At 41.7% G+C, this 23,768-nt stretch overlaps 1 protein-coding gene and 1 pseudogene across 2 annotated transcripts; one reads left to right on the top strand and one right to left on the bottom strand.

Annotated features, from left to right (window-relative positions):
• Window positions 1-1,941: 1,941 nt before the first annotated feature.
• LOC148425177 (uncharacterized) lies at window positions 1,942-7,706 on the bottom strand (annotated as a pseudogene). Its single transcript, XR_015865402.1, has 2 exons — window positions 7,573-7,706; window positions 1,942-5,127 (listed from the first exon to the last, which is right to left on the bottom strand). The product of XR_015865402.1 is annotated as an uncharacterized LOC148425177 (transcript).
• A 7,459-nt stretch (window positions 7,707-15,165) lies between these two features.
• Window positions 15,166-19,598, top strand: LOC148425176 (uncharacterized). The gene is made up of 2 exons (XM_088413399.1): window positions 15,166-15,524; window positions 18,240-19,598. Exons 1-2 carry the CDS (start codon window positions 15,398-15,400, stop codon window positions 19,352-19,354), a joined length of 1,242 nt encoding a protein of 413 aa, XP_088269525.1. The 5' UTR covers window positions 15,166-15,397; the 3' UTR covers window positions 19,355-19,598.
• Window positions 19,599-23,768: the final 4,170 nt, after the last annotated feature.

Raw genomic sequence — 23,768 nt, 5'->3', positions numbered from 1 at the left:
TTATCTTTAATTATCATTACACTATGATTTTATTATTCATGATTTATTATTGAATTCAATATTACTAATTCATCTGTAGTATTCAGTGTAGGGGTGTCAAACATATGGCCCGCGGGCCCACTAATGGGTTCGCTGAATCCGGCCCGTGAGATGACACTGTAAAGTGTAAAAATGAGCAGAAATGTTTTCAAAAATTGAAAAACCTGAAATGTTTTAGGATTAATAGTAATATTAACATTTTATGGTTAATATCGATGTTGTGCTTGTACATTTTTTGACATTATTAAAAAAATTAATTTGAAGTTGATTTCAAAGTTTTTTACAGCAAATAATCTTGTAATAAAATACACAAAAAATAAATGTTTCATGTGTTTTTCTCATGTTTTGATTTTAAGATAGGCGAACAAATAACCACGAAACTAACTAATAAACATTTTTAAAATTCAAATGATTATTCGTGATTAATTATTGAATTTAATATTACTATTTTATCAGCTTTATTCAGCGTAGCTGTTGTATGCCTTTAATAGACACATCCTCTACATTTTTTTCGTCAATATAACAGCAAAGAACAATAACAAAAACGTGCTAAAAACAGGCAATCAGATATTTCTGATAAAGATCCATACCATGAATATCTACAAATGATAGATTTCACTTCTTAAATAAGAAAAGTCATGTTTCCTTTCCTATTGTTTACAACGTTAAGAGACTGAAAATAAGCGGCGTTGACCTGTCCGTGGTAATCAAAAGGTTGGGGACCACTGGCCTCAATCATTAAGTATCAAGTTCACGTTAACCTACTGGCTAACATGAGTTTTGTATTCATCATCTTAAAACACTTTGATCAGAACTACTTATAGGCTATTATTAACAGCAATTGTACAGTGAAAATTTGCATTAGCTTACCTAGTCATTATTGCTAGTTGTGGCAGGGATCTTGCTGACAAAGGTTTCTGTTAGAATCATTGTAGATATAGTGATTATCCATTAGCTACAAAATATTAATGCTTGCAATGAAGAAATGCTTTTGCTGTGTGAATGATTGTGGTTAGGATTATAACTATTACAGTGACTATGAATTTACTATGAAATATAAACTGCTGTGTTATGTTGGTGGTATGCTGTGAGAATGAGTGCACTGTTGTTTTGTCTCAAGCAGAAGCAGGAGGTCGCTCAAGCCTGCCAGTTGGAGCGGTCTCGCAGCTGTGACTCTTATGGATGTCTCGCGACGCATATTTCATTAGAATGTCTCACTACGGAAAATATTTAGTCAGAATGACTTGCTACATATAATATTGAATTATACATGCATCAGTTTCTTACCCACATGCTCACACATAGAAGGACAAGTACACAAGGTTCCGGCCATAGACTTGCATTTTTTCCTGCCCCTTGAGGGCCGGGACCTTCATGTAGTTAGGGATCTCTGTATCAAATAAAAGTGAGAGGGGTCAGAAACACTGGCAGAGTGCAGTAGAATTGTCCTTGGCCAGTTCCTCTTCGCTCCCTTCATGCATGAACTGGAAAGATTGCGTTAGGAAGATTGCCTTGTCTCCTCTTTTGTGTGCAGTTTCTTACAAATGTCTGATAAATGAACCTGACAGTTTCCAAATGCTGGTAAATCCACAGCATATCTTCTATGTAGGACATAATTCACCCCGTGTCTCCTAACTTCTTGAGGTGGAAGTGTCATCCCTCAGCAAGAGAGCGCATCCTTTGTGTGTTTTCTTTTTGCAAACTTCACGTTACTGTGGAACCGCTCTAAATGGTTTGTCAAATTACTGGTCCTATTTGGGCAAGTGGACAGCTCTTTAGGTGTTGCGCACAAGTGCACCTAACAATTATATTCTTCTTGTCTTTATCTCTGACAAACTGAAAGTAATGGGCGTATGTCCATCTTGTGTACATTGTACAGCCTTTGCCTATAGGCTGAACAGCAGGGCAACTGGGTACACTTAAGTTGGACGCGTGTGTGGATGAAAAAATTGCAATAGTCTCTTGAATTAGCGTTGGATATGCCAATCCGTTTATGTTTGATCCCATTGATTAGCAGTGCCTTTCGATTTCAAATACAGATAAAACAATCATTCAAATCACATACCATACTGAAAATCTAACTTCCAGACCACGCACGGTCGAAAACTGTTTGGCGTCTTGCCCTGTCGCATCTAAGTGCAATCACCAACCGGCACGTATTTATGTTTCCAGGGCAACCATGGGTCCATCCACCATAATAGATTGACGTCTTCTGACAATTTGTTTAACTCTTGTCTACATTCCATCTGTCATCTGCTGCTGCAGTAGATACTACCTACAAGCAGGTAAACATTTTGCCCCGGACTTTCTCCTTCGATCTCGCAGTGTTTTTGGCGAATTTTGGGGGGAAAAAAAAAACACCACTTTCAAATTAAAAATGCATTGTAGTGCATTACTTTACTTGCATTTGTAATGAGTACAATATTACAATTTTTGTGTGTGTAATATATTACACTACCGCATTACAACAAAAAGTAATACTGCAGTGGGGAGAGCTCGAAGGAGAGCATGACCGTGTCAGCCTCGTTGCAAAGTCTCTCTCAATGAGCTCTCGGGCTGCAACCTTTTATTGAAAAGTTGTTGTTGGGTCATGGCGGGTCTCATGTTTCAACCTGTGGCACCAAATGGCTGTTGAGCAAATGGCAGGCTCCGGTCGCTCTTTGAACATTGTTTACAAATCACACATCCCCATGGCTATGCATAGACAATAGGGAGCCAGCACGGCTCCTGGAGCAACTGGGGCACATGAAGCAATGCCGCTGCACCAGTGCAACAGCCAGTTTATCATTAGCTTATCTTACAAAAATATACCATGTAAAGAATTAAAAAAAGAAAATGCTCCAAAACACTTTAATCATAATCATTGCAGTTCCTTTAGTTTGCTTTGATATGGTGCTAGTGTGTAGGTGATGAGTACAGACAGAGATCTTTTTAGGTTGTTTTATTTGTATATATTTATTTGACATCTACAGTGATCTAGGCATTGATTTTCACAGGAGATATAATATTTATCTCGGGATTATTTTGAGCATATAATCTTACTCAAATTTAGTTTGCAGTCATGCGAAGGGTTTCCCGTGTGACATCATTCAGTAACTCCCAAAGTGCCAACGACGCTAACGTCAGACGCGACTGCTCAAAGTGGTGTGTTACTTAGGTGTTTTTATGTACTGTATGTATATGTATTATGCTAGCCATCTTAAATTTTATATTTGTTGGTTCTACGGTGTGAACTGGGAAAAGTGTGGATGAAGCATGGAAAGACCACAGTAAACACCATCTGTGCAAAGAACTTGTGTCTTGTTTGTGGACAAGCCAGTATATTAATAAATTATAAAAAAAAATTGATCCAAAACTGTAACAAATAGACATTGTGGGTTGTGGTGACGTATTACAATACAGTCTTGTTCCTGCAAGCAATTATCCAATCCAATTTTATTTGTTAATCAATTTAAAACAACCACAGCTGACCAAAGTGCTGTGGAGAAAAATAAAAACATCCTTTTGTTTTGGGGCTGCAACAGCAAAGGCACGGTCCCCTCTTGAGCTTCCGCTTAGTTTGTAGCTCTCTCAGGAGCAGCTGATCAGCTGACCTGAGATGGCGAGCAGGTGTGTAAGGGTACAGAAGCTCAGAGAGATATGGAGGGGCAAGACCGTTCAGGGATTTAAAAGCAAATGTAAAAAGCAAAAATAAAAGGTTTTTACAATGAATTCTAAAATGTACAGGCAGCCAGTGGAGTGAAGCTAAAATGGGGGAATTGTGCTCATGCTTGCGTGTGCCAGTTAAAAGACATGCTGCAGCGTTATGGACCATCTGCAGACGGAAGATGGCCGAGGCTCTGACCCCCACATAAAGGGCATTCCAGTAGTCCAGCCGGGTAGTTATGAAGGCGTGGATAACCTCGATCTGCTGCCTTGAAAGTATTGGCTTCATTTTGGCCAGCTGCCTCAAATGGTAGAAGCTCAATTTGACAACCGATTATACACCAGCGATGTCGCTTTTCATATCCTGATTTTTTTTTTTTTTTTTTAACGTTTGTAAGCAGAGGTACCACTGTAAATGCGACGTAGTTGTGACTTGTGTGTGAATGCTGAACAGCCAAAAAGTGTCTGACCTGAGGACGACGTAATATCACACACAGCGTGGGTGCTTAACGTTGGGAAGCCCCGCGTCTTGATGTGCAACCGACGTTCTCTGTAGCACATCTGTGTTCGTTCAGCTGATACTTCTGTGCAAACGGCTGCCGACAGAGTTGACAAGCGAAGGGTTTCTCTCTGCTGTGTTTCCTGGTGTGCTTCATCAAGTTTCCCTTTTGTGAGAAGGCATGTGTGCAAATAGAGCAGGAGAAGGGTTTCTCCATGGCGTGTGTGGTCTTGTACGTTATCAAAGTGCCTTTTTAGGAGAAGCGTTTGGAACAGATAGAACAGGGGTAGGGTTTCTCACCACTGTGCGTCCTCACGTGCCTCACCAGGTGACCTTTCTGGGAGAATTTTTGCGTGCACACGGAGCAGGCAAAGGGTTTTTCGCCAGTGTGTGTCCTCATGTGTCTGAGAAGCGCCGAGCGCAGACTGAAGCGGGTGTGACAGGCGGCGCAGGAGAAACTTTTGTTCCCGCTGTGAGTGTTTGCGTGTGTGGCCAGGTTGCCTTTGTGGGAGAAGCTTTCGCCGCAAACTGAGCATGAGAACGGTTTCTCTCCCGTGTGCGTGATGGCATGCTTCATCAGCTTGCCTTTTTCAGAGAATCTTTTGCCGCACTGCAAGCAGGCAAACGGTTTCTCTCCGGTGTGCATCCTCGTATGGAGCTTCAAATTACTTCTTCTGGGGAAGGCTTTGCTGCCAAACTGACAAGTGAGCCATTTGTCTTCCATCTGACTGGCCGACTCGCCGCGGGCTTGTGTCCGTTCTGCTTGAGCATTCTCCTCGCTTTTCGTTGGCAGGCTTTGTTTTAGACATCTTCCCCCTTTACAATAACGCAAATCACTGGCAGCTCGCACGCCTCTTGACTGCCGTCCACTTGCTTTTCTTCCACTTTAATGTTGGGGTGCTCCTGCTCCTCCTCCAAGTTGGACCTCCATTCCTCACTGATGTCTGCACAGCGCAAGGCCACAAGTATTGAACATAGTGCAAATTCCACTATGACAGTAAGAGAACTGTCAGCAAAAAAGTAGTTCTTAAACAAATATTTTAATGTTTGAACAAACAGAAACCGCATGTTGTGCCCTTCCTGAGCACAAGGGTTAGGGTTATATCCATTTTATTCTTAAACAAAATATTGAGTATTGTATTTTTCGGACCATAAGCTGCACTGGTATATAAGCTGCACCAGTGAGAATTGAGCAAAAAAAAAACAAAAACAAAAAAAAGAAAAAAAAAAAGCCAAACTGGACAGTCGTGACATCAGATACTTTAGGTGGGGCTAACGCTAGCAGCAAAAATGATCAACTCAATTCAAGAACTCAAAAAGCCAAATAATAATAATAATAATACCAGCAACATATACAGTAGCAAAAATAAATGCTGAAGTAGGTTTTTGTTTTTTACAAATTTTATTTAAAATTACCTATCTATGATCTGATTCATTTTATATAAGTATTATTTATCTTTTTAATGCTATATTTTTAAAATTATCTTTAATACAGCCAATGATTCACATATTTTCAGTTGTTTTTTGTAGTTGAAACATTGAATATTTGCTTTACTGGTGGAATGCCTCCTGGTGGCAAAGCAGGGCTCAAATCATGAGAAAAACATTGCGGCTTACAGTGCGAAAAATAAGGTAATTGGAACCGCAAAAAAATGTGCACTGTGTCAACTTGAACGCAGTATATAATGTTAACATTATTTTCTAATTTAATTCTTATTGAGTTAGTGTCCCATCACAAGTGAACTATTTTTATTTATTTATATTTATTTAATATTAAGACTAATGAGATACACATGGGCCTAAATATACATACAGTAATCCCTCGCTGTATAACGGTTCATCTTTCACGGGTTCGCTGCTTCAGAGATTTTTTACAGTGTGGATCTTTTTTACAGCGCATTGTGATCTGAATCCTGATTGGGTCAGGGGCTTTACTGTTGTCTCGATAAAAAATATTGATGCTGTACTCTATTGGTTTTTCACTTGTCAATTTATTACAAAAGGCAAGAGGAGCCAAAAGCTTGCTTTCGTCTCTCCTGTGACTGCCGTGTGCGAACGCTAGTAAGCACATTGATTGACATCTTGGTCTCTGGGAGCCGATCACGTGATTCGTAGGCTTGCCGAGAGCAAACGCACACACTATGTTTCTTTTGTAATAAATTAAAATTTCAAGTGTATAGTTATGATATAAGAGGCTTCGCTTTAATTCGATGTCCGGGCATATCCGTTTATGAAAATCTTGCTCAGAAAAAGAAAGATCGCAATTTCTACTCACAACAATGTGCGGGTTCAGGACGAAGAGGCATAGCTGGGACTGAAATACGTGAGTGACAATAATTCCAACTTTGTATTACTATATTAAAATGATTGTTTTAAACAAATTTGGGGCTTTAATAAATAATAATAATAAAAAAATAAAGCTGGCTACTTCATGGTTTTCACTTTACGTGTGTTTTTTGGAACGTAACCCCCACGATAAACGAGGGATTACTGTATATATATATATATATATATATATATATATATATATATATATATATATATATATTTTTTTTTTTTTTTTTTTCTTTTAAGGACAATGCACAAAGCAGAGCAAAACGACATCCATATTTGCTTTAGTAAGTGCGAGCTGAAGAGGGAAAAATGTAATTGAAGGATATGAACATTTAAGAGGCAGCATGTTGACTCAATTCTGCCAGCAGCCATCAATGTGTGTTGCTCAGACACCCTGTTCCAAAAAATATAATTAGCCGGTATGAGTGCTAATTGTAAACTTGACTCTTTACAAGTATGTCAAAGCGGTTTTAGGCCCATGCCGATTAAAGCACCAAGGTTACAAATGCACATAACCCTTTTATTTTGGATTGCATTGCACAAAGGATATTTTTGTTACGTATATATATGGAACAAGAAGGTCGTCGTAAATCGACGCCTGTTTTCTTGGGCTTCACGCAAACGGTCGCTAGTTCAAGGAAAGTGAAGCAGCACGAACCTGCTGCGCGGTAATCCATGAGAGCTTGTATTTCTTGTTGCTGGTTTTCACTTTTTTTCATGGACTAGTTTTGGCACACTGCAACAACAATAACAAAAGCGCCTTTCAAGTTCGGCTAACGTCCGCCTCAATTTGTAAGCGGCTAACAAGCTAAGCTAGTTGCAGAATCTCCGAAGAGCGTTCAGGCGAGCTTGTGATCAACTCCGAATTTTTCTCACTGTTCGCGCTCGACGATTTGCACTTAATGCTGGACGAAAGATCGTCGAGCTGTTCAAATTGATGCAGAGAAGGGCAGTTAGGCCAATCCGCGGAGAAAATACGGCAACTCCATTAAGACAAACTATAGGTGACCCGTTTTTCCATCCAGTTAATGTCTGAGCCGTAACATGATAGTTACCCTTTTGGAGTTTTTAACCAATTCCAATTTTTATTCCTCAGCCTAAAGACTTCCAAAGTGTTATTTTTCTTCAATGATACAATCCAAGCAATTCCTTTCTTATTCTGCATTCTCCCAGTGGCCTCCCTTGCACATGAAAACGGCTTGGAGTGCGTTTATGACGAAAGGGGGAGGATAGGTATGGCGCAAATATAACGCCATAGATAGGAGTAACTTAGACCTCTCTTACTATGGAGGTCCAAAAGTGCCGAAATTCCAAAAATAAAAAGCATCATCAGATAATTAACCAAAAGTGTCATCACTTTAATGTTTTATTAATTAATGACAGTGTCATTAAATAATTACCTAGACTTGTAATTAATTATTTTATCAAAGAATTTTAAAAAGTGTAATTAATTAATTCAATGTTCCGTTATATCATTACATGTGTCAGTCAAAAAAAAGGTTTATTAATTGTTTTACTAATTAAATAAATCAATGTTTCATTAAATGTGTCGTTATTTATTCATTATTTTACAGTTCTGCAGCGTTGCATGAATTCATTTCATCTGTCAAACTCTTTCATCAAAGTTTCGGCCCTAACTCCGGATTGGTTAACCTGCTCGACAGGCCAAAACAGACCCAAGACTCTTGGGTCAATGTGATCGAAAAGTGTCGTCTATCTCAGCCGTCTTTGGTCAGTGCACTCATCTGGTTGCCAGCCAACTGCAAGGCGCACTGAAACACTCACAAACACACTAAGGACCAGTTAAATTGTCTAATAAACCTACCATGAATGTTTTGGGGAATATGCAAGGAAACAGAAGTACCCATGGAAAACTCGGCAGGCGGCCGCTAGGATGCAGTGTAACACAGTGCACTTAGTAATGGTAAATTCCCCGCGTGCCTTCTGGGCTTGTCCTTGTCGCAGTGAGAGCAAGAGAATGTTCCCCTTCTCTTTTCGCGCGCTTTCAAAAAGCCTCGAAGGGAGAATTTCTTCCAGTGAAGCGGGCGAGAAAGGGAAACGTTGCAGTGCTGGCCATTTTCAGAACCGTCTTTACCCTCCTGCTTGAATAAAATACATCTATAAATCCCTAACTCGGATAGAATGTGCATACCTAAATGACATGAAAAAAGGTCTTTGCCATTGAATGAGACAGAGACGTCAGTGCTGTATACTGAAGAATCATAGCGACATCTGATAGACATTGATCGCTGATTTCAATCGTGAGTCCGCAAGTAGGAACAAGTAGGAGTATGAAGGTGTTTGGGTATACACATGTTGGGGTAAGTGAACATTAAAAGTCAATGTGTCAGAAAATGTCCAAGTTTTATGACATTTGACCAACCGGCTCAACAAACTAAATAGAAACGCAAAAGTGATGTTATATTATTTTGTGCCACCCGGTGGTGTTATCACTACGATGAAAAATGAGTTCGTAGACGACTTCAGTCCAGGACTCTTATCAAATATGTGAAATTTAGAGAAGGTGGGATTGTGTGGGTTGAGGTACAGCAGCTTTTATTGTTAGAGGTGTGTGATTTTGCGCTACCATATAGGCCATGCCCATTATCGAAACATTGTACTACAGTGGGCCCCCGTGTTACAAACTTAATCCGTTCAGCGGCTACGGTCATAACTCGAATTGCTCGTATGACGGGCAATCCAAACCTATGTTAATTAGTGAATGCGTGCAACATGTGCAAAAACCTTAGGTAAAAACATCACGACTTTATACACATATTAAAAATTAGTAACATAATCTACTGTACAGTTAAATTAAATAACATAAATATACAAAGGAAAAATGACATTTACCTTTGGGGCGACGTGACTTGAGCTGGGTGGAGGCGGAGGGGAGCAGAGACCAACCCGCAGAATTTATTGATTTATTTTCTTAAACAAGAACTTTTCTCAAACTGGAACATATTACCGGCGATTTCCTTCTCTTTAATCCATAATAGAAGAAGCCTCTCCATTTTGTTGTCGACCGAGGTCCGTACCCCAGCAAGGAAAGTCTTGCCCTTCGAAGATTGGCGAGCGGTTACGGCCATACTCACGAGCAAGGTTAACTATGTGTGCGCCTCCTTCATATTTTTTTATTATCTCCTGCTTGGTTTCTAGTGTCATCATCCTCTTACTTTTTCCTTTACCGCCACTAGCAATTTTAGAAGCCATGTCTAACAGATAAAGTTTGCAAAGTCTCCACAACATTCCTTCCTTACGTTTTTCACTCATTTTCTCTCCTTCCTTCCATCCCGACCAGCTGTGCCATCAAGCTAGATAAAGGCGTTTGGCCAATAGCATATCGGCATTTCTGTGATTGACGCGACGCCGGCCAATAGCATATCCGCATCTCCGTGAGTGACACCGGGACTGTGCCCTTAATCGACCAATAGCATGTCGGCATCTCCGTGACTGACACCGTGACTGAGTCAGTGACTGTGACATTGTAAGAGCAATAGCGTTCAGCGTTACCGTGACAAGCGTGAACATTTGATTTCGTTGATGCAGCAAATCGAAAATAATTGTCCGAACGCATTGACCAGCATGTCGGTTTGTTCGTAAGACGAAAGGTTTGTGCGTAAGAGGGGGACAAAAAAACGCCACGGTCCACGCTCGTAAATCGATAAGTTCGTATAAGTTCGTAAAAGAGGGAGTTCGTAAACCGGGGGCCCACTGTATTTGTTGGAGGGTATAAGGCGTGTGCAATGGCTTTTCAGACAACATTTAAGTGATATCACTTCAAGGGGCTATATTGCTGTATTTTTTGCTGCCACTAGGTGGCGCTCGCACTACGATAAAAAATAGGCTTTTAGGCAATGTTCCCTCTAATTTTCAATGCGCCTGAGCATTCACACAAACTCCCTGAGCAGGCTTTGGACCACGGTGAGCAACTTCTGACATGCGCACAGTGAGTCACCGTGCACATATCTGATGCTCCTAAAGTGACCGATATCACATAGTTCACATTTTTTCATTCATGAGCAAGGAAGGAGGGGGGCTCTGAGTAATGTGCTCTTGGGTACTTATCCCGTCGTTTATGAAGGAATAGCTGAGGTGAAAAGCGTTGTGCAAGACCAATAAGGGAGAACGACGCATTTGTAATTGACATGTTTGTAGGAACCAATTGACAGCATGTCACTTAACAGAGTTACTTTAAATTTCATTTTTTGTAATGGCCAAGAGCTAGAAAGTTATTTATTTGTTTGTGGGTTATTTTGGCTCACTGCCCAATGGACATTTATGTTACTGCCCATTTAAGGCAGAGGGAAAGGTGCATAATACTGGTCCTGTAAGAGCCTTAGGCCAGCATCACAGGAGCAGTTGAGATTGATTGCACATTAGGGAACACGGTTTCTTTACCGTAACGTTTGCCTTTTATTTAAAGTATTTTTGTTTGAAGAGCTTTGGAACTACTATGGAATTACATTTATTATTTTATTGAATCAAAGATAGACCTGTGGATTCTTTTTAAAATTGTATTTGTTGTATTTGAACCTGGGCAAGCATACAAGTAAACCAGGCAGCCAGAAGTCTCAACCCACACAATGTTGCTTAACAAATCACAACTATTTTTGTTGGTTTTCAACACGTTTGTCATTAATATTATTTTTATATCTTGAGCAATAAGTGTTTTAGACATGACAGTGTGATGTATATAGCACTTGTCCACATGGCAATAAACGAGCCACGCTGTAAAAAGAAAAAAAATCTCACACACTTTCACCGCTTGTTCTTCTACTTGCATATACTCCAACAGTCATTCCATCTTAAAAGAAGCACATTTCTTTTTTACTTTCGCTGGATGCTCGTTCGTTTTGCAAAGAAAAGAGGTTAGCATGTGCATCTAAATTCCGCACTGTTTGTTAGCTAACATACACTGAGTGTATATGCAGGGAACGTTTCTGTCCATGCGTTTGATTGGATGAATAGTGTAAGTGAAACTTATCGTATCATTGGCTGGACACTTGTCACTCGCTGTAACGATGCAAAATGGTACAGAAAACAATATTATTGGTCTAAGGCATAAGCAGATAAGATGAGGTCTAATATTAGATATCACTTAATATGTTTATATTGTATTTTGTTTTATGCGCAGCATAGCTTTTCTTGTGCGCTGAGAACATGCGAGCAGTGCGCAATTGCGCACGCGTGCAGCTGAGAGGGAACACTGCCTGTAGGAGTGTTTCACATTAGACTCCCACATATGAAGTTTTGAAAAGATTCAATTATCTAGGTCCTATTACAGCAACTAGTGCCGATATGGCGAGGTACCGGAATTTGAGGTGGCATACAGTCCACGCCTCTTATTGAAAAGTCATAAAAGTTGAGAATCTTCATGTTTCAATGTCTCAAAGCTTTTCTAGCCATTTTTAAGTTATTTACTCAAACAGGCATTGAACAGTACATGAAAGTGTAAAAAATAAGATTTTTGCCCACCACTAGGTAGCGCTGTAAATGATTTCAAAGTTTATCACATAGCTGTATTAAGGGCGCGACTTTTAAAGTCCCTGCAAAGTTTCAGATGGTTTGAAGTCGTTACAGCTGAGTTATTAAGGTTTTTGTCACTCTTGGCAAAGGAAATATTCAATATAATTTGAAGCTCCGCCCACATCTTAAAAGTCACGGGATCTTCACAATTTTTGGGATATTTGTGCCGCTAAATCTGCTAATGGTCCATGCCAGCGTAGAAGGTCATCGGGTGAACCGTTTAAGAAAAAAAGGCATGAGTTTGAGACCAGCCGATGTACAAGAACGGGGCAAAGTTGCTCAATTAAAAAAAAAAAAAGAATCACAATTATTTTTGTGTACATCCTAGCACATGACTCCCATTGACTTTTTTTGTAGGTATAACAGTCCTACATATGCCTAAAAAGTTTCATAGCTGAAAGGTAAACCAAACAGTATTGACTGTAATCTTTCGACTAATTACATTTTTTGCTGCCACTAGGTGGTGCTAGCACTACACTGGAATATATGTTTGTCGATGTCAGGAATGGATTCTTGTCCAATGTGTGAAATTGTGAGAGGATCAGATCATCTGGGTCAAATTACAGCAGCTTTTATTGGTCCGATAAATCTTCAGAATTAAAATGGACGTGGAAACCCATTATCGAAACATCGTACAATTTGGTGGAGGTCAGCAGGCTTGTCAGACTTAATTTCAGCGATATTACTTTGATGGGCTCAGCTGAGCACATAAAAACGCTAAAAAAAAATGCTATGTTTTTGGCAACAACGAGGTGACACTCGCACTACGACAAAAATACGTTGATAGATGTGTTCTGCTTTGGACACCCATCAAATATTTGGAATTTTGAAAAGATAAGACCATCTGGGTTCAAAAACAGCTACTTTGTTCGTTTTGACGAGAGATCGTACTGACATTTTTGTTAGCCACTAGGTGGGCGTATAAGTATTATAAAAAAAATCATTAAACAGGTGTTAAGGGCACTTGTGCAGCTGAGTTATTAAGGTTTTTGTCACGTGGCAAAGTAAAGATTAAACACATATTTTGTGCCTCCCAGTCTAATAAAACACCACAGCAAATTTGAAGTTGATTTACGAGAAAAAAGCAGCAGTTCGGGACCTGCAAACGAGCAAAAATGGGCCAAAAGTGCACATTCAAAAATGCATAACTCTTTTTCTGTACATCTGAGCATATGGCTCAAGCAGACATGTTTGTAGGGCTCGAGGTCCTACATAAGGCTACAATTTTTTGTAGCTCTAGGTCAAACGGGCCGGGAATGAGAGGCTATTTTGCACTCATAAGGCCATTTTGGTGTCAAAGTTCACCAGTTCAGCCACCTCACTTCCAGTTTCACCACACCTGCTCCGTCCTCCTGCTAATCAGCCTCCTACATAAGGCTACAAATTTTTGTAGCTCTAGGTCAAACGGGCCGGGAATGAGAGGCTATTTTCCACTCATAAGGCCATTTTGGTATCACAGTTCACCAGTTCAGCCACCTCACTTCCAGTTTCACCACACCTGCTCCGTCCTCCTGCTAATCAGCCTCGAACACTAACACCTGCAACCACTCACCCGCTCAGTATAAAGCCCGGTCACTTCCCTCCACAACCCGCCAGATCTTCTCAATGCGCCACGCCGAGCTTTCCAGCAATTCGGCCTGCCTGCCTGCCTGCCTGCCTGCCTGCCTGCCTGCCTGCCTGCCTGCCTGTTCTCCGACCCCGTTCGTCCTTGACCACCCGATTGCCTGCCGACTTGTCTGGACCTTTGGTATTTCGACCCTGCCTGCCTCTGACCACCCGTTAGCCTGCCGTTTTAACCAATCCGCCCAAGCCCCCTTCCCGTCCGCCTCCCTTCGCCCGGCTGCCTGCCAAATCTCAGTTTCCCTTACTAAGGACCCTCTCAGAACTCTATGCCACGCTCCCGTCAGCTCCCACTACTGCCTGTATATTCCGTTCAATAAATGCCCTCTTATTGCTCTTACCAGCTCATGCGTGCTCTTGGGTCCTCTCTCCTTCTCCCGTGACATTTGGGGGCAATTACAGCCACTTTTTTTTGTTTTGGCGAGACATCTGACTTTGAGGTGGCGTGCAGACCACGCCCATTATCGAAGTCGTAAAATTTGAGAACCTTAATGTTTCATGTCTTAATAGTGTTCTGTCCAATTTTCAGTTATTTTACTCAGACAGCACAATACATGAAAGTGTAAAAAATGACATTTTTATCCAACCACTAGGCGGCGCTGGTAGCTTTGTCAAAAAAATAAATACAGTACACGTGTTAAAGGCATGAGTCTTCATGTGTCTTTGAAGTTTTAGATTTTTTGAAGCTTCTACATCAGAGTTAAGGTTTTTGTCACTCTTGGCGAAGGAAAAATTGAACACATTTGAAAGCCCGGCCCCTATCATATTTGTCAACGGAACTTCACCAAATTTTGCCCAGTTGTTTCCCTACGTCTGATAATGCACCACAGCAACTTTGAAGGCAATCGGGTAACGCGTTTAGGAGAATCAGGGAGCAGTTTGGGACCTACAAACGTCAAAAAATGGGCCAAAAATGCACATTAAAAAATTCATAACTCTTATTCTGTACATCTTTTTTTTGTAGGTCTCTAGGTCCTACATATGCCTAAAAAATTCGTAGCTCTAGGTCAAACTGGCCGGGACCGGTTGCACTTTTTCGACCTTAAGTCTCGCTGCAGAGCCATTTTTTTGCATTGTTTTAGGAAACACTAAAATATCAAATTTTTCACCAGGACCGACAACTGTGCAAAATTTGGTGACTTTTTGTGCAGGTTTAGGCCCTCAAAAATGGAAAGGTTCTGCACAGTAAATAATAATCATCATCATCCGGAGAAAAAAAAAGGGCCTCTGCATCAGCTGCTCGGGCCCTAATAAATAAACCTGCATGCACTGCTGTCAGTGCCTGCCTTAAATGTACTTTTATTGAGCCACGTTTGGTCCTACCGGCGCTATATATCACTGATTCAATTTTTTCAGTGTCAAAAAACAAGAAAAAAACTAAAACTTTGCAGTGATTAATTCGACCCCTCTCTGTGGAGTGTTGCACTTTTTCAAATTCCTGTGGGTTTTTTTGTATTTTTACCCTCGCGACTCGCCCTACAGGCATCCAAGATGGCGTCTGTCGCGCATGCCCAGTCTTGCGTTGCAGCAGCAACAAAAAATAAAACCTCGCAGTTCTTCTATTTCACACAATGTGTGTCTACAACTTACACTTGTGGCTGTGGATTTTAGTTTTATTGGAATTTCTTTGTCACAATCTCACGCAGACAAAAGATCGTAGTTTGTTACAAGCTGGTTTCGGTGCACTTTCAGGCGTTTCCGGCCGGCTAGCTTAACTTGTTAGCCGCTCGAATGGCAAAGATGCAGAAAAAGGAGCGACCAGTCGAAGATGCGTTTGTCCGAAGGCGAGCAGAACACCGGGAGGAATTTGGTGGGAATCAAGACAAGATGGAGCCCCGCGCGGACTCGCACACAGCAGGTTTGCTCAATTCTTCAACATCGCCGCCCCCCTTGAATAATCCTTTCCAAATGGTGATTTTGTTTGGCCAAAGCGGCAGTAGGAGAGACGCCCCTGCTCCAACACCAGCTTTCGCTTGGAGATCCAAGATCAAACAAACAAGATCAGCGTTAATGGGACTTATTGGGCTTGATAAGATATCGCTCTTTCAATCTTAACCCTAAAAATGTACAGTGGTGCCTCTACTAATGAAATTAATTCAACGTGTCTTCATCATCAGTAGACGCTTTTTACATTGAAATGGAAATAAATCTTATAACCTAGTTTGTTGAAATTATGTAATTTCGTAAACTACATACAAGTGTGTTACAAATACAATATTTTGTTGAAAAGTAATATTCGAACAACAGAATTGCAGCCAGCACCCGGCCCTCCTGCAAAAGGTGCCAGTTTTTCTCTGACATCTCAACGCCATCGTGTTTTGAGCCCCCGACGACCGTGGCCCTCAAGTGCAAATGAAAAAAAAAAAACAAAAAACAAAAACTGAAGCAAATAAAAAAAAATAAAAGAAAAGCACTATTACAAAAGACGAAACAGAATAAAAAAGAAAATCATATTTCAAAAGACGAAACAAAACAATAAAGGAAAAACGCATTTTAAAGACGATACGCAAAAAAAAAAAAGGAAAAAAAAACATTTACAAAAGTCGAAACGTGCAACATTTTCAGAAACACATGCAACATTTCAAAAAGCGGTGGAAGTGGTGGGGGCAGGAGGGAATGGTGGACTCACGACTGATTGGACGAGGAGGGGCAACTTGATGGGAAGTAAATGGCGTTTGTCTTTGCACGGGAAGTTATTCCTTGTGACATACAATATCTTACTCAATGTATGAAGGAAGATTAACCACAACACACACACACATGGGTGTGTGTTTGTCTTTCTGTATGGATGTATATACACCCAAAATAACACTTAATTTGCAATTGGCTGCTAACCAGTCCTGGGTGTCCCCTGCCCACTGCCCAACAAGCAGCTATAAAGGATAGACGGAATACAAAGTGCTGTATCAGACTTTGTGCATAAACAACAAATGTGTCCATCTTATGATTATCGCAACACTACTATTTCAGAGATGACTTTGTCAGTGAAAATAGCACCTAGCACATCATCAGTGTTGGCGCCTGGGTTCATTGGGTGTTTCAGGTCTCACAATAGACACCGTCGCCCAGGGGACCCAGCTGGGGTGATCAAGTCCCGGCTTGTGTCTTATGAGCATTTGTCCACGCATCGCCTTGGTTGCTCCACTGCCATCTGGACGCCTTTTCCGCTGCGTCCCTGATGTTTTTGATGGCACTCTTGTTGTGCATTCCCTTGATCCCCAACATCTTGAGAGCCCTGATGAGGGTCTGACCGGCAAATCCTCTATACCCGACCTCACTAGGGTTGCATCGGGTCCTCCATCCCCTACTTCGGCACCTGCCCGCTCCTCGTACTTGGCCCTCTTCCTCTCAAAGGCCTCCACCATCCTATTTTCCCAAGGAACAGTCAACTCCACCAAGACGATGTCTGGCCTAAGTGTGGTCACTGCAATGTTCTCAGGGAACTTGAGCTGTTCCCCTAGGTCGACTTTCAATTGCCAGTCTTCAATTGCCAGGAGACCCCCTGCATTACTCCTGAGCTACAGTGGCTTCTCCCCAGCTCTAACAAATGCAATGGACCGCCTTGTTGGGTGTTGCGCTCTGCAGGTGGAGATGCCTGTGGCTATGGTTTCAGCAATAACCCTAACCCTTGGTCATGGCGCCACCGGTAACGCCCTTCTTCCAGGGCTATTGGGCAGCACTTTTACTCTTTTTAACGTTGCATGTCCCTCGCTTTGCGGTAATTTTGTCTGACAGAAAAAAAAAGTTTTGACGTCACAGTCAAATGGCCGATACTGTGCTAAATACTTTGCCGTCAATGTCGCACTATCGCTATTGTGGCACAGTAACTACAGTTCAACAGCTGTTAAAAAAATAAAGTAAATGCTGCACATACCAGTTATCCCAAGTTCCACCTCCACCATTCTACAAGTCAGAACTTTTATCGGCTGCTATACAAAACTGTCCACTTTTTCGCCTTGTTTGCGTTCAGTGTGAACGCAGCATAAGAAAAGAAAAGGAAGCAAACATTTTGCCTCAGACTGAGATTTTACTCCTCCGATCTCGCATGTTTTTGGCCAATTTGTGGGGAAAAGAACACTATCAGACAAAAAAATGCATTGTAGTGCATTGCGTTAATCTCATTTGTAAGTACACTATTACTTTTTTTGTGTGCAATATATTAAACTACAGAATTACAGCAAAAAATAATGCATTACAGTAATTACATTACTTTTGTAATGCATTCCTCCCAACACTGGTGGTAACATAGAGAATACCAGAATTTGACCCCCAATTTAGGAGTGTGTCTCATACACACTTGCGTCATATATTTTGGGAATTATGGTAATTCATCATTTGAAAAAAATCCACAGTGACTTGGGATTTTTGAGTTTTTCCTTCCTCTTCTCTGAGGTTTGAGCAGGGAATGCTGTTGTGTACCTACAACGAAATGATGTCTCGGTATGACTTCGTTTTTCAAAATAAGTCTCTACATGACGTGAGGTGATTCAGGGCTGTACAAATAAAATTTGATTGGTTGATTGATTGATTGGCTATACCTGGTACGCTACAATTGTCCTATTGTGTCCTGCAGATGTCCAGCAGCTGCCAAGAGCACAATGTCGTCACCCTCAACGCCAGAGGCAGGAAGAGGAGGAGCCAGCACCCTACCTCGTTAAAACGGAAATGGAAGAAGTGGCGGTTGGCTGGCAAGGAGAGCGGCCAAAAGGTGTGGATGGAGAGGACACATGCGACTTGCCCTTCATCTGCGTGGTGGTGAAAAGTGAAGATGAAGACGGCGGTAGCGAGGACGACGTCCAAGCAGAAAGCTTGCAACGTCCCAGCGGAAAGCCAGCAGACGGCTTGAGATGCTCCCGATGCGACAAAACCTTCGCCTACAGTTTGGAGCTGAAGACACACATGCGCAGTCACATGAGCGAGAAACTATTCAGCTGCTCACTGTGTGCCAAAAGCTTCACTCAGAAGGGCACATTGACCATCCACATGCGGAAGCACACAGGCGAGAAACCGTACCCGTGCCCGGCGTGCAGCATGACATTTCGAGACCGCTCCACCATGGTCAAGCACACGCTAACGCACACAGGGGAAAAAGCCTTCACCTGCGCTGTTTGCGGCCAAAGTTTTGCCAGAAAAAGTAACTTGAAGGAGCATGCCAAAACGCACAGCGGAGAGAAACCTTTTGCCTGCTCGGTGTGCGCCAAAGGCTTTGCCAAAAACATCAATTTGAAAGCACACATGCGAATCCACACTGGAGAGAAACCCTTTTCGTGCTCGCTGTGCGACATGACCTTCCGCTTCCAGTCGTCGCTGATCCCACACATGAGAACGCACACGGGCGACAACTTCAGCTGCTCCTTCTGTGGCAAAATCTTCTCCAGGATGATGAGCTTGATGGAGCACACCAGAATCCACACGGGAGAGAAACCCTTCTCCTGCTCCGTGTGCAACATGACCTTCCGGCTGCAGTCCACCATCGCCAACCACATGAAGACGCACAGTAGAGAGAAACCTTTTGCCTGCTCCGTGTGCGACTCCCGCTTCACGCTCCAAGCCACCATGTTAAGGCACATGAGAACGCACACTGGGGAGAAACCCTTCCACTGTCATGCGTGCGGGGAAAATTTTACATACAAGTATCAGCTCAACAAGCATAAATGTGCTGGCGAACGCAGCAGTGACTTGATATAACGTTTTACTTCAAAGGAAAACACGGGACTTATTTAAGTCAGTATAGCGTTCCTTTGTTAAGTTTCCAATACATAAAGGGATGAAATAAATGTGTTATCTCAATATTCCTTCCAAAAAACTAAATGGAAAACTTGGTGGATGACCTGTTACCTGATTTCTTATTGTATGCAAAAGTTGAAAAACTAGTTAGTTGGCCATTTGAACCTTTTTTCGTCTGTGGCAAGTTGCGTGACCCAGAAGCAAAGTTGATCCAGGAGAGAGAGTCAAGATACCAAGATACCAAGCTGTCAATCAATGTGCTTTTACAAGCGCCGATTGTCTGGTTTTGTGGCACAAACGTAACGTGTGTGCAGAATTGGCGCACACAGAGGACGACTTGAGCGAGCGAGAGCTCGATGTTGAGCCAACGCGATGTTGAGCGAGGGAGGGAGGATTATCGAGAGCGAGATGTTGAGCGAGAGAGGGCTATTGCGAGCGAGCAAAAGGGAATTTTGAGCGAGCAACTTCTTTTCTGTGGTCGAAATCCATCGGCGCTCGCTCAAACTCTTATCATTACGCGCTTAAATCTGTTTTCGCTCGCTCAGTTTTATTTTCTGCGCTAATGGGGTTAGGGTTATTTTTATTTATTTATTTTTTTGTATTGTTTTTTTGCGCGCGCTCGCAATTGTGGCACAAATATAACGCCATACAGCACCACCCAAAGGTAACGTGATATTGTGCATTTGGCCCTTGCATGACCTATTGGTTGTTGTGAAAGAGTTTGATCGATTGATGCAATTTATTACTATGGAAGCATTTTTTGATCATTGCTGCCACTTTGCAATGGATTGATGTCATCAAGGCATCTCTGCAGTGGAAAGTTCCTGCTGAAGAAAAAAAAATAGAGACCAACTGTGAAGAAAGTCGCACGAAAATCTTAAAACATGCCTCCAGTTCAATACAAACAATAATGTAGTGTAGGACGAAAAAGAAAGGCATATTTCATCAGTTTATTGCAAGCTGATATTCCTTTGTATGCGGAGCCAGAAATCGCCTCTAATGAACGGAGGTGACGCAGTAGTGCCAGAGCTACCGGAAGTGACGCAACGCAGTGGCAGAACTACGGAAAGTGACGCCATAAATACCATACGCAGCCGCTACACCGTCTTGTTACCTTTTTTGTACGAATCCGCACGTGTTAAGCGACATATTTCGTCCTGAATTTGCACTGAAGTCTCCGAGGCATTGCCACCGAATGTCCAATGCTACTTTAAAATGTTGTCTTACATCTTCGTGTGTGCTTTAATTCGCCTCAGTGCTGAGCTCAAGCTTCTAGGCCTTTCTTTAGCATAGCTTAATTTAGCTTAGCTTGATAGCGGCTAACAAACTACACTTGTTTGTTGACTCAACAAACTTCAAATGAAAGCGTAAAGATTGCCGAAGCACCTTCGAGTTGTGTTACGCCGAGCAGGTTTGTCACTTGTTTATTCCCCTCTTTTCAACAACCTTTCTATGCTTATAAAGAGCGACATCTAATCTGGCCACGTTCGGTTTCACTTTCTTAGCATGTCAGACATGGACTGCCTGCTTCTGATGTTGACTCCCAGTCACTGTGTGCAATAAGTTTTCTCTAGTGAGGAATCCTACAGTGTTTGCGTTATCCAATCTTTTAACGGAATTTTCTTATGTGGGAAACAACGGTACATGTCCTGCGTGAACGTGCAAGTACGCTAACAAAATACAGTGCATGTGTAACAACACAAGCAATAAATTGCAACAATATATTGCGCAAAACCTGTTTACTAAATATGTAAAACATGTACTATATATGAACTGGAAAATGCGAAAACATGGTCCTAAAGATGTACTGTTTATAAAATGACACCAATACAGTACTGCACTTTATTTGATGTCAGTCTTGTATGCTGTGCTTTATTTTTAATGTTGAGTTTTGACCATCTTGGGAAAAATGCATATCATCCTGTTGCTAATTGCAAGTAATCTTCCTGTTGATCATCGCTGATGTCTGGTGATTCTTATGCGTCGAGCCACTATTATAATTTCAATTTCCTCTGAGAAGGTGAATTGTCAGAATACTAAGCAAAAATGAAATCCTTGTTTTTCAAAGCCTCGTAGATTTGAGTTTTTCAGATTCAGAGCGTCTCCCGCTACGGTCAGTTGGATGCATTTCACGGTCACTCTTCCACGGTCATTTCCTTTCTTTTTCTTAATAAATGAATGACATCAAAATCATTCATAGTCACAATAATTCAATACAATAATTAATTGGAATTATACGGGGCAAGAACTTCCTGTGTTTGCGCTAAAGTGGTCCCCTGAATAGCATCCGGTTTCCAGATAACGGAAGTTCCGTTGCAAGCGATCAATCGTTAATGTCATATAATCGTAGAAATATTAATGCATATGTTTTGTTATTTTTCGGGTTCGGGAATTTCCATTTGACAGAGGTCTTTAGTGGGAAATACTTACGGTATTGGTAAGCGACTCGATCCTCAGGCAGGTCTTTCAGGTCCATAGGTCCAAATCGGAATACACATGTTTTTTTCGAGATGGGATGGGATTTTGACCCCTTAAAAATATTTTGTTTTGAAAGCAAATTCCTACTTAAATCTGTTGAAGAAGGCTTTGTACTTTTCTTTTCATTTCTTCACTCCTAATCCTAATCCTAATCCTAAACAGTAGCAATGGCGGTTTTGAACCAATCAGATTTCTGATTTGCAAAACTTGGCCTTGGCCAAAGCTTGGTCTGTCAGGGGATTGTTTCTGGCTAGCAAAACAGCTACAGAGTGACTTTACCAAACCATACCTGTATGTTTCGTGTCCCACAGACATGAGTGAAGAATATCTGGGTCCAGAGCAACAGGAGCCAGAGTGGCCTGAGGTGAAAGATGAGTTGGAGCCCCCTATTGGCAAAGAGGAGGAACAGCTGCAGTGCCCTAACATACAAATGGAGGAGCAGCTGGCACCACGCATAAAAGACGAGGGAGATTTCACAGCGGTGCCACTCACAAGCGCCCACGTGAAGACGGAAGATGAAAAAGGGATGGTGCCTTCAAGCAGCCGTTCCAGTCAACACCTGACAGGAGATATTGGCCATCAAGCGAACAGCCAATTAGCTCCAATGTCAGATGGTAGCGACACAACGTCACATTCTGATGATGATGAAGAGCAGGAAGGTGAGATGACACATCACATTGAGAGCAAACGTTGGAAATGTTCTCAGTGTGGAAAAACGGATGTCGACAAGTTGTGTTTAAAAAAACATATGATTGCCCACGCTTGTGAGAAACCTTTTCCCTGTTCTGTCTGTGGTAAAAGACATCCTCAAAAGGAGACCGCGAAAGAACACACAAGGACCCACGCTGGTGAGAAACCTTTTGCCTGTTCGGTTTGTGGTGAACACTTTTCTAGAAAGTACCAGCTACACGTACACATAAGAACCCACACTGGTGAAAAACCTTTTGCCTGTTCGATTTGTGGTCAAAGATTTTCTCAAAAAGCGAGCATGATAAGACACACAGGAATCCACACTGGTAAGAAACCTTTTGCCTGTTCGTTCTGTGGTCAAAGTTTTTCTACTAAGGGAAACTTGATAGCACACACAAAGCCACACTGCTGAGAAACCTTTTTCCTGTTCGAATTGTGGTCAAACATTTTCTCTTAGGAGGGGCTTGATAGAACACACAAGAAATGTCCTTTAAAGTGACACTGTGTGTTTTTCATTCAGAATGAATACGTTAAATTATACATTTCAAAAACTTGCAAGTAAATGTGTTCTTAACGACCAACAGTTTGTTTTAAATACAGTGGGCCCCCGGGTTACGAACTTAATCCGTTCAGCGGCTACGCTCGTATCTCGAATTGCTCGTATAGCGGGCAATCCAAACCCATGTTAATTCGTGAATGCGTGCAACGCGCGCCGAAGCCTTAGGTAAAAACGACACACTGTATACATATATTAAAATTGAGTGACATAATCTGCTGTACACTTGCATTATATGTTAAATACAATGAATAAATAGCTTTTACCTTTGAAACGACGAGACTTGAGCTGGGTGTAAGCAGAGGGGGGCAGAGTCTAACGCTCAAAGTTAATACGACGATAGATATGCGATTGGTCTTACAGTGTTACAGTAACTCTTTCAGTCAGGGTGCAAATCACGCAGATACTAAAACATCATCCTCTTATTTCTTTCTTTACCGCTGCTAGTAATTTTAGAAGCTATGTCTAACAGATAAAGTTTGCAAAGTCTTCACAACATTCCGTTTTTCACTAATTTTCTCTCCTATCTTCCATCCTGTCCCATCAAGCTAGATAAAGGCGTTCGGCCAATAGCATATCGGCATTTCTGTGATTGACGTGTGACGCCGGCCAATAGCATCTCCGTGAGTGAGACCGGGTGACCTTAATCGA

This window comes from Hippichthys cyanospilos, chromosome 4, assembly GCF_059441005.1.
Source record: "Hippichthys cyanospilos isolate Australia breed blue-spotted pipefish chromosome 4, RoL_Hcya_1.0, whole genome shotgun sequence".
In the NCBI taxonomy this organism is placed as follows: domain Eukaryota; kingdom Metazoa; phylum Chordata; class Actinopteri; order Syngnathiformes; family Syngnathidae; genus Hippichthys; species Hippichthys cyanospilos.
This window is presented reverse-complemented; position numbering and strand designations above follow the sequence as displayed.